This window comes from Python bivittatus, unplaced genomic scaffold (assembly GCF_059951505.1).
Source record: "Python bivittatus isolate LINGU-HERP-01145 unplaced genomic scaffold, Pbiv_v1 ctg000700_np1212, whole genome shotgun sequence".
Lineage (NCBI taxonomy): Eukaryota > Metazoa > Chordata > Lepidosauria > Squamata > Pythonidae > Python > Python bivittatus.
Genome location: NW_028277098.1, coordinates 661,756 through 673,320, shown reverse-complemented (window position 1 = coordinate 673,320; position 11,565 = coordinate 661,756). Strand labels below are relative to the sequence as shown.

The following is an 11,565-nucleotide window of genomic DNA, read 5'->3' as shown; positions in this document are numbered from 1 at the left end:
CTCTCTTAGCAGTTTCCAGTCATACCTGGGAAGGAGTCCAAAGGCAGATGTGCGTTGGTGTGGTGGCCAGTGCAGACCAAAACTGCATCAAAAACTGATGATTCCTGCTTCCCATCTGACTCTGTGGTAACATCCCACTGTCCGCTGGTAGAGAAGTCTGAGTGTTTTGTTATACTGCAGACTTTAGTCTGAAAGAGAAAGTCAGGAAAAGAGTATACCAACACATAGTTATTTCTTTGCTCAGAAAGTATTTCTCCCTCCAGAAAGCTGTAGACTCAATCGGATTTATTTGGAATGGGAGTGGAGTTTACTTTCCTGTAAAGTAAAAAGGCAACCCTTAACTTAATCCTAAAGGTTAAATGCTCGTTTTTTTTCAAACAAGCAGTTCCCAGCCATGATGAGAACAAATGTAAATGTTCTGCATCTGGACAGGAAAAACTTTATGCACAAGTATAGGATGGGGGCGACCTGGCCTGGCAGTAGAACTTGCAAAAGGAGACTGGTTGTCCTTGTTGACTGCAAGCTAAACATGAGCCAGCAGTGTGATGCAGCTTCAAAAAATGTAACTGCTATCTTGGGGTACATTCACAGGGACAAAGAGTCCAGATTGTAGGAAGTAATTCTCTCACTCTGTCAAACTCCATCTGCAGAGCCACAACCAGTTCTGGGCACTACAGTTCAAAAAGAACACTAACAAGCTGGAGCTAGTTCAAAAGAGGGCTACCAAGATGATACAGGGTCTAGAAACAAAACTCGATGAGGAGTGTTAAAGGATGTGGGTATGTTATTTATTATCACATCTATATCGCACCTTTATTTTGGACAATTCAAGGTGGTGTTCCTGTCTCCTCTTTTCCCCACAGCAACCCCGTGAGCTGGGTTGGGCTGAGAGAGAGTGACTAGCCCAAAGTCACCGTAGGCTTTCACGTCTACAGGAGGACTGCAACTCGTGCTCTCCCAGTTTCTAGTCCAGCACCTTAATCACTACATCAAACTAGCTCCCATGTTTAGCCTACAGAAAAGACAACCGAGGGGAGATACAATAGCAGGCTACCAGTAGCTGAAGGGTTGCCGGAGTGATATTTTCTATTGTTCCACAGGACAGGACAAGAATCAGTGGATTAAAAAATGATAAGGAAGTGGTTTGATCTAGACATCAAGAAGAACTTCCTGACTTTATGAGCTATCAACCTGTGAAACAGACTATCATACAAAGTTATGAGTTCTCTAGACGTCTTCAAAGAGAGGGTGCTGGATGGTCATTGTCAGAGATGTTCTAGTACAGTGTTTCTTAAAGTGTGGTCCAAGGAACCCTGGGGGTCCCCCAAGACCCTCTCGGAGGTCCACAAAATCAACATTATTTGCCAGATATTGAAGATATTTGCAAAAACTTAAAACAATGCCACTCTCTTCCTCATTATTATTTTTTATTTGGTAAACAATACCAGTTTTTTCATGAAAAATATTTTGTTAATATCTAATGGGTTTAATATTGTTACTTTTACATGATTCAATAAATATTCTACAAATGCGTCATTTTCATTTTTAATACGGTGATGTCAGGTTCAGCCCAAAGAACTCCACGAGACAGTACAGATATAGTTCTATAGCATGTTATTAGCTTCCACCTACAAGACAGAATCTCACCAGACTGAATCTAAACTTCCCAAGCCAGCAAGCAAATGCTGCGAATTCCTTAGGGTGGTGCCAGCCTCATCCTCTTCACCTTCCCATGCTCATTCTGGGGGCTAAGGAAATGCTTATCTCCCCAAGTGCGGCCTTCACCAAACCATTCCATCACAGGTAAGAATTGATAAATATAACCCGTACAAACAAAAGCTCTTTTGGGCTCCTCCATAATTTTTAAAAGTGGGAAGGGGGCCTGAGAGCAAAAAGTTTAAGAAACACTGCCCTATGGATCCTGCACAGAGCAGGGGTTGGACTAGATGACCTCGAAGTTCCTTTCCAACTCTATGGTTCTATGCTATCTCTGCAGCTGCACAAGTGGGGGGATTAAAACCAATTCTTGGAAGACTAAGATCCAGTCCAGATTTGAACACAGAATTGTGCTGTCACCAAGCATACTAAGCTACTGGGATGCAGTCTGATTTAAGGTCTTGACAGAATAAGGATGTCAAGCAGTCCTAGCTAGCAGTCCAAAATGTAGGTGTCACAAGTAACTAGTCCATTAAACTCTTTTGGTGTAATTGCTAGAAACAGGAATTTCAGTCATTGGTGATAGATTGTTGCTCTCAAAAAGAAATGGGTAGAATTAGCCTGAAAATTAGGCAAACCCAGAAAATCTAGGAAAAAGGGGTAGAAAGAGTCTTTAGAGACCATCTAGTCCAACTCCCTGCCCGTGTTACAGCATCCTCTACAGACAGCCATCCAGGCTTGATTTAAACACCTCCAGCAAAGAAGAGTCCATCCACTCCTAAGGCTGTCTGTTGCTTTGTTGAACACCTCTTGCCATTAGGACATGTTTCCTGATGTCCAACTGAAATCTGCTTCTTTGTCATTTACGATCATTGTATCTTGTCTTGTCTTTTGGTACATCTCCTAACAATTTTATTCTGTTTTCTACACAACACCTTTCAGATACTGGAAGAGAGCTATCATGTCTCCTCAGTCTTCTCTAGGTTAAACATACCTAACAACTTCAGTCATCCCTTACAGGTTTTTTCTTTCAAGATTCTTATCATCTTGCTACTGTCTGTCAGTGTCAGTGTTCCTTAAATGCAGTGCCCAGAATCAACTGCTGTATCCTAGTGCAGTCTGGCAAAAATAACAGAGAGCCAAATGATTTATCTGAATCAAGGCACTATGCTTCTCTTGATGCAACCCAGAACTGCATTTGTACTTTGTCACTCTTTCAAAAAAGGAGATATGGTTTGGCATGCTTTATTCTCCTGCCAAGCAACGCATTCTTTTTAAAATGTTACAAATAATCTGTTCCAGAGTTTTGCCCAGTGTCAACATCAAATTGACTAGTCTGTGGTTATCTAGGTCCTGTTTTTTCCCCTTTTTGAAGATAGGAAGAACATTTGTGCCTCTCCAATGCTCCAGGGGGAAAAAAAGGGTCATATTCATCTTACCTTGAAGCGAATATATTTCAGAAGGTCAAACTTTTTGGCATACATCCGGAAATAGTCCATTATCTTTGAGTTGTGCATGAAGTTGGGAAAATCATCTGGGATGAGGAAGTCACTGAAACACATCATCTCTTTGGAGGTGTTGATGATCACAGATTTGTAAATACTAGCCCGGCCTTCCTCAGGATTCTCCTGCAAGAAATAAAAATTTAGATTTTGTTCCATACTGATATATATATACATACATACATACGTGTGTGTGTGTGTGTGTGTATAATTTGAAATGTGTTCCTATTTCTCTAGTCACTGGAAATCCAATTCAGGCTTTACTACTCATTTTCCTGTGTCTGAGATGATTCTAGGGATTTAATGTACCAAGTTTCAAAATCAGTATATGAGCATAGAAATAGGTACATATGTAGCTCTAAACCTAAATTCACAATGTCCTATATATTCTGGGATCCCATAGCTATCTTATCCTCAGAAACTCTTCTGCCTGTTTTGCAAACTGCCCTCCATGATGGTCTTCCATGTAAAACTGTAAATCTTGACAAAATTAGCTGGGCAAAAAACTATTCCACATCTTTCCTTCTCTTCCTTCTGACTTGTACATATTTCTATGATCTGCTGAGGGATCCTCAGGATCCTTTTTGAGGCAAAAATATATTCTTCATATTTCTAACAATGATAGAAGATGTGGACCAAGTAGCTACATGAAATACTGTTGAAGGTAGAGAGAAGTGTCATCAATCCCTCAGAAGTAAAGCTTCAATGTTATGGAGTATTTGCACCTACCTTGAACCTCCAGAGCCCCCCAATATCATCACTACTTTCAAAGCACACAGGCTCCAGACCTTCTTCCAAGCAGCATTTGATGCTACAGAGTCCACTGGAGCCAGCTCCAATAATTGCCACTCTCTTCTTTTCCATGTCCTGTTTCCCAAGAGCAGATGTATTAGGGCCAGTTTATTTCTTTTTACATATTTTATAGCAATAACACCTGAATATACTGTATTTCCTTGTCTTCAGTTTTCAAAATTGCTTCACACCAGTGTGGCCTAAGACTCCCCATCTTTCAAAGCATGATTACAAGTGTTGTACTTGGGGAAGGAGAGTTTTTCTCCAGCATTTGCCCTATATGCCCCAAGTCTGTGAAAAGACAGCCCCAGTCTCCAAGGGCTTAAAAGCTGAGACAACCAGGAATTCTGGAGGCCAGATCTGCAAAGCACCACATCGGCATTTAATCATTGTGGTTACTTGCCACAACAGAATAGAGCTATAAGCTTGAATAGATTCTAGCACTTGTGGTGGTAAAAATACCAACCCCATATACATGTTGCTGCATTCACTACCAAACCTATGAGATGCTCCCCACACATGTGAACTGGTTAAAGTGCTCTTGTAATAAAACATTCACAGCAAGCTGAATTGACCCTGAGTGGTGACAGGGGGAGGAATCAGACAGGAACCAGTGGCTCAAAACACCACATTGTTTATATTCACTGGCCATACCTCAAAGATAGTGCTGACTTAGTAGGAAGGGAGAAATAATAAAATACACTGTAGTTATTTGCATGCTTAATAAATTTATGTTGTATCTTCAAAGTGATTTGGTTGCTTTAAATGAGCCAGGTTTTGGCCACAACACACTACAGGCAACTTCCTTGAATCATATATCGCACGCAGATATGGTCTACCTGTCTTCCTTCTGGTCATAGTTGAGACTATAAATAGCTGACTTCTATATTCAAATCCCATTATGGAGAGTATTGAACCTTTATAGCTCAACATTGGCAATCACCAGGAGCTTCTCCAATTTTAGTTTCCCCCTTACATTTTACAATAGTACTGTGAGTGCACCGGCTACAAAATCACAATCCATTCAGTAAAGTCATGATGAAAGTTAGTCTTAGTTGTGCTGATCACACCGCTGATTCATCTTACAAGAATGGAGTTTGCATTAAGTGGGATTCTGAAGTCAGATAAGGCTATCTTTACCTCAAACATCCATACATCTCCAAACCCATTCTTTGTTAACTAGATCCTGGTCACCTCTTTGTCGTACTGTTTGTGCTAAAAGGCCAAAGTAAAGCCATGATGAACTTTTGGTGACTGAGGAAGGACAGGAGCACTTTGGTAACAACAACAAAGAGCCAATTATATCTATGAACGGGACATTCTCTAGGTGAAAGGCATAGTAGAAGATTCTGAAAATAGCTTAATGACAAATTTCAGTGAAAAAAGGAAGTATGCCAGGCTGGAGGAAATACTAGCAGGAATGTTATAAAAGAAGGAAGGAATCAGGAGGCTCATTGGAGGATTTCTGACCTGAGTCATTCATCTACTGTGCACTTTGTTTCCCAAGACATCAGACCAGATTTGGCCAGCCTGGTTGTGGGAGATGGTATGTAAGCGGGTGTGAATGAAGGAGTGAATTGAACCAATTATTGAAACTGCTTAAATAAATCATATAGCTCTGTGACTTGCTTTTGTGTTCAAGGTCTTTTTCTCTTTTTTAAATAATTTTATTGAAATTTTTAATTACAATAGTAAAAGCAAATACAAGCTAAACTGAAAGAAAAAAAGAGATAGAAAAAATAAATGGTGCAAGGAAAGAAAAAGAAAATGAAGAAAGTAAGATAAATAAACATTTAAAGAAGTGACTTCCAATCTTCATCACAATAAGTATAAATAAACTTAGTAATTCTTCACCCTTTATAAGGTTACAAACAAATCTCTTCTTTCCTTAACCCATCCTTATCTATATGCCAATCCATTAATCATCAACTTTTCAGTCCTGGTGTCAGCAAAAACTCTAGTAAAGGGTTCCCAGAACTTAATAGAAACATGTCTCATTTAACCTTAGTCAAACAAACCAACTTTATATTCCTTCCTTTTACTTCTAACAATCTTGATCTTTAATTCATTCAGATGTTGTCATAGGATTTGATCTCTTTTCATTTTTTTTTTCCCATCCCAAAGGCTTCTTCAAGGCTTTAGCAAACCTCTTTTGTAAATCCACTAAAAAATCCTTATTAGATTGTTCTCTTGGCTTATCATTTGTATTTCTGCTTTAATTTTCAAAGCTTTAACCAACTTCTTTTGCATATCCAGTAGAAAGTCCTTATCCAGGTCATTCTCTTGGTTTGTCATTTGTATTTCCACTTTAGTTCTCTTCTCCATCTTATAATCCATGCTTTTTTTATTACCCAGTATTTCTGGTTCTAATATTTCTACATTAGGCAAAAATTGTTTCCCATCTGTCATTCCTTCATTAGCATCTTTTGGACATAGTCTATTCATAGAAATAGACATAATTGCTGACATTGTAGCTGCTAATTTCTGACCCCATTCTTCAAAAATCTCCTGGACTATTTCAAATGTCATAATGTTTTGTGTCATTTTGTAAATTCCAGTACTAACCAAAAATGAAAAGCAATCTTTAGACCCCTCTAATGTCCAATTTCTGAAATCAAAAAGTCTCAAATCTCGATAGACAAAACAATTTAGTTCCCCCCAAAGGCTGTTTCCTTACATAATTATTTCCAACATCTTATAGTAAAAGTCCTAATATTCCAATTTTGTCTGGTCCCTTAATCCATTTATAACTTTCTTGGATCAAAACCTTATTTAGCTTTTTGCTGTTTATTTCCAATTCTTTAAATTCTTAAACTTATGATTAATTTTCCTTTTGTTCAAGAATGAAGATAAACTCACCAGGTGGCTTTTCAAACTTGTCATTCTGAAGATCTCTAATAGCTTTAAAATAGTTAAATAGGCAATTTCCGAAAGTGGTTAGAAACCCAGTGTCCTTTAAAAGGTTCCACCATAGCTGTGAGCATGATGGTTTTCCTTTATCTCCAGGTGCTCAAACCCACAAGAGACAGCTGTCTTGCAGTTTCCTCATGAGGAACAGCTGTTCAGAGCACATCTCTTGTCCTCTACTTATCTGGAGTGGTTCCATAGAACTGGTCTACTTGCCAGTTCTTTGCCATGGTTGTTGTCTCTGCTTTTGGAAACATACTTATCCTGGAAGTCTCTTGTGTGATCAAGGTTTCATATCTGCTGTTGCGTAACAGCCCAAAATTCTTGCATTGGTCCCTGAGTGCAACTGCTCCTACATCTTGTAGAAAGTAAGGGTTCTTAGGTTACACCCCTAAAATTCTTCAACAGTTGATGTCTCTGATTTCATCTTGTAAGCTGCACTTCTATAATCTGCTCCAGAGATTCTAGGTAATCTCTCCCCTCCAGGCATTTTTTCCTCAGCAGTTGCAGGAAACTATGCATCTTTAACAAGGAGTTTTGGCCATTGTTCTAAAGAAGTTCTTCAAAACTGACCACCTCCTGGAGGGTGGATGCTACAGAATGTAGAACATTCACAGATGGTTGGAACTTAGAACATCCACGGACTTTTCACCAGGACAAGGAGGGACATTTTCTCTTTTTTCCCATCTTGACTTTCAAATCTCTTACTTACAATCATGCAGAACAACCAGGCAGATGTTTTACAATCACATGAACCAGAATATTTATTTTATGACCATTCCCCAGCCTCTATGCTGTACCCAGAAAAATCCTACTTTAGAATGATATTTTCATTTCTAGATTACCAACAGCAAGAAAATAGGCAAGGTCTTTTACCGTGCCAGATTTAATATCTCAGTTTATGTCTCCAACAGCCATCATTTCCTACCACTATTTTAGATGGCTGCCAACTTCACCTTTGTCTGAATACCTCCTGGCCCTTGCCCTTTCAAGAAGTCTCTCAATTCCTCCAGTGGTTTCAGAATGCTTAGCACTTCCTTAAAATAAACTAAATCATCCTAAGGCCTCCTACAAGCACCCTGACACCCTCCTTTATGGTTGAAAATCATGAATGGCTTTCTACCAAGCCGTCCCCTCTACATGACCATCTAAGAAGCTGGATGCCAAGTTTATTGAACAATTCCATGTAATAGCACACATCAATCTGTGGCTTTTCAATTAAAGCTTCAAGCCACACTAAAAATACACCCAGTTTTCCACCATTCCCTCCTGGTTAGAGAATATTTTCCCAGCCCCTCTTACCCTTTCCCATCTCAGAGATAAAGCACATTCTGAACATTTAGCATGGGAGGGGCAGGCTTAATGATTTGATTAATTGGAAGGGCTACTCTGACATTCTAGGAGGTGGCAGCTGATGTGCACACACTCCACCTCCTTCATCAATTCTATCTGCAGTCCCCACACAAACCTGAGCCTTCAGACTGGTTGCATAACAAAGTGTCTGCACCTGCCAGAGATTCTGACTCTGAGAAAGAGGGAGGCATCATGGAGCTTTGAAGGCCTGTAAAGATGAATAGGGAGCAGCTCACCGACAAGTTGCAAACAAGAAGAGGTATAGGAAATGGAAGCAGGAGCCAATAACAATAGAGGAATACCAACTGGTAGCTTGACCCTGTAGGGATGGTGTCAGAAATGTTGTTCAGAATGAGATCAGATTGGTGAGGAATGCAAAGTATAACAAAAAGGGTTTCTTTTCAAATATGTACAAAATAAAGAAATAAAGAAAATGTTGGTTTGTTGTGTGGAAAGAGGGAAAGAGCCCTTCAATAATATGACTGAGGGAAGGGGGGGAATGCACCTCAGGATTTGTAAAGAAATAGTAAGAACCAAGCTTGTTAATTGAGATTAACAAATTAAATTAAATCCTAAAAGATTGAAGGGGTGGTAGAAGTAATCTCAGAACCACTGAGTGTAAGGTTTGAAAAAGGGTGAGGGAGACTAGGGAAAGGCAACTTAATCCCAATATTCACAAAGAGAGCAGAGAGGACATGGAAAATTATGTATCTGCATTGGGCAAGATACTAACAGACTGTCAAGCAGCTTATCTGCAAGCATGTAGGAAAAAAATGTTACAATTATCAAGAATGAACATAGGTTTGTCAAGAACAAATCAGACTAACCTGATTTATTTATGAGAAAGTGACTAATTTGGTAGATAAGGCCAAGTAAGATGTAGCTTACTTTGATCTCAATAAAACTCAGTAAAGAGTTTGACAAGGTCTCTCATAATGTCCTTATAGACAAGATGGATAAATGTGAGCTAGTCAGTACTGTGGGTTTGGTGGATTTGCAAGAAGTTGATTAACTGCATCCAAAGAGTACTCATAAAAGGTTTTCCATCATCCTGGATGGAAGTCCTTCTCAGAGTTCCATTCTTGGCCCAGAGCCACAGTATCTTTGTAAGTGATCCAGAGAATGGAATAGAATGCAGATAACAACCATCTGAGGGACTGGTTAATATCTTCCAACAAAATATTGCAATTCAAAAGGACCACAATAGGCTTGAACACTGGGCCGAAAACAGTAGGAAGATGTTGTACTTTGCCAAATTTAAGGTCCTATATCTGATTAGGAAAGATCAAATTCATTGGTGCTGGGCTTGGAAGACCTTGCACGGCAACAGTGAATGCACAAAGAATCTAGGGGTGCTAGTGGACACACCAGCTGAATAAAAACAACTAAAAAGGAGTCTTTGGCAGTATATATAGGAGGAGTTATTTCAGATCATAGGCGGTACTTGTTCTATTGTACTCTGCATGGGTTAGACAGAATATTGTGTCCAATCCTGGGCACTGAACTTCGTAAGAGAGATGGAAAAGCTGCAACAGGTTCAGAGAGACCCGCCAGGATGATAATGAGTAGGAAAATGAAGCCCTCTCACAAAACAATTAGAGCAGCTGGTTATGTTTACCTTGCAAAAGAGAAGACTGAGAGGAAATATGATAGTGTATAAATATCTAAAAGACTGTTCTGATAGATTTGTTATTTTTTCAAACTGGCTGAAAAACCAGACAAGTAAAACTTTAAATAAAGGAGATTTGGGCTGAATACAAAGTAGAATTTTAATGATGGTAACATTCTTAAGCTGTGGACTGTTTGCCTTAGAATAGTGGTGATCTCCCCTCCTCAAGAAGTTTTCAGACAGGGACTGGATGGCCACTTGCTGAAGATGGTTTAATGAATTTCTGCTGTAAGCAGGCAGTTGGGCTACCTAACCTTTACAGTCCCCCCTTGAACTCATACATTCTATGGTTCTGTGGCCAAAGGGTAGGACTCTGAAAGATACAGATTCAAAGGGCAAACTATAATTCAGAGGGTATGCAGGTATGTATTTAGTTGTTTACAAGAAGAAGAGGTGAGAAGAAGCAACAAAGGAGAGTCCAACTAAAGCAAAAGGAAGTCAGTAGTAAGGAAATCTGTAAAATCAAATGTGGTTCAAGTTACAGACACAGCAAAGTACCCCCCCCACCCGAACATGAGCACAAGGATCAGTCAAAAGGACCTCAAATTAATTGACAGATTAATTAAGATTAAATACTGAAAAGCTGCCAGGTCTTACTTGTACTTCCAGAAAATAATTAATTCCTTTTTCTCCTGAATCAGCATTTAGGCCAAATGACTTTTTCACTTCTTATGCAAAGTACCAATGATATTTTATGGAAAAGCATCAGGGTTCATCTCAATCAAATGTGCAAAAGTAGTTTGAAAGGGGTTTTTAACACTGAGCATGAGTACATACAGGAGCAAGGGGTAGGATTATCAAAATGCAAAAGAGGAAAAAGAAAGGCAAAGAAGACTTTGTTCTAAGCTAAAGGTAAAGCTTTTTGCCCTTTTAACTTTCTAAGCCCAAAGAAATAGCGGAGGAGGAGGAAGAGGCAGGAAGACCAATTGAGCAATCTTGCTAGCAATTTTTTCCCCAAAGCTTCTTTGAGGAAGAATTGCCAGTTTAGCATCTCTTCAAACAAAAAGAAACTCATAGTAAAATAAGCAGCCTTGACTAATCAACCCAAGATAGGCTTTCAAACTTTACTTTTCACTATTGCTATTGCTAATTTACAAAAAAGAAACCTGAACTTCTTCCTATTTCTCTTTCATTCCATTTGTTTTGAAACCTTGGTTTAGGCTGAAAAGCAAGCTTCAAGGAACAGGTTGTGCTACCTGAATAAGCCTCATCCCTTAGATTGAAGGAGACAGGGAAACATAACCAGGTTTCTGTTTTCCAGTCTTGGCTGGACCAGTCAAAGAGAGACCTTGAACTAACAACTGGCCCATTTACCCCTTTTTCTAGCCCCACTGCCACAATGCACAGCAAGCATCTGGGAACAGGTTCATACTGACAAATTGCAACAAACCTGGGAAGGCTGCAGATGAACAGCTGACAGCAGGAGAAATGAATGTATGTACTCTCTTCTTCACTTCTTCCTCACTAAAAGTCACTCTCAAGGAGGAGAACGCATTTCAGACTGGTTGAAAAACCAGACAAGTAGAACTTTAAATAAATAACTCCTCCCATTTTGGCAGAGGCAGGGATTTGATCAGATTTTGTGGTGTTGGCATTGTGAAGTTCTTATTATGCAACATGAAACCTTGGCAAGCTATAGATATATGATGAAATAGCTGGATAATGATTATTCTTTGCATACCTGGA

At 39.3% G+C, this 11,565-nt stretch overlaps 1 protein-coding gene across 2 annotated transcripts in view; it reads right to left on the bottom strand.

The window, feature by feature from the left end:
• LOC103059795 (flavin-containing monooxygenase 5-like) overlaps positions 1-11,565 on the bottom strand; it is a 62,331-nt gene that overhangs the window by 19,936 nt on the left and 30,830 nt on the right. Inside the window, exons 1-4 of one of the 2 annotated variants that reach the window (XM_088154217.1) lie at positions 11,270-11,398; positions 3,888-4,025; positions 3,096-3,284; positions 26-188 (exon numbers count right to left, since the gene is read on the bottom strand). In XM_088154217.1, the coding sequence (XP_088010343.1) occupies positions 26-188; positions 3,096-3,284; positions 3,888-4,022 (487 nt within the window). In that variant the 5' untranslated portion in view covers positions 4,023-4,025; positions 11,270-11,398. Of the gene's footprint in view, positions 1-25; positions 189-3,095; positions 3,285-3,887; positions 4,026-11,269; positions 11,399-11,565 lie in introns of those variants that run through there. The other variant, XM_088154216.1, reaches the window with a different exon arrangement.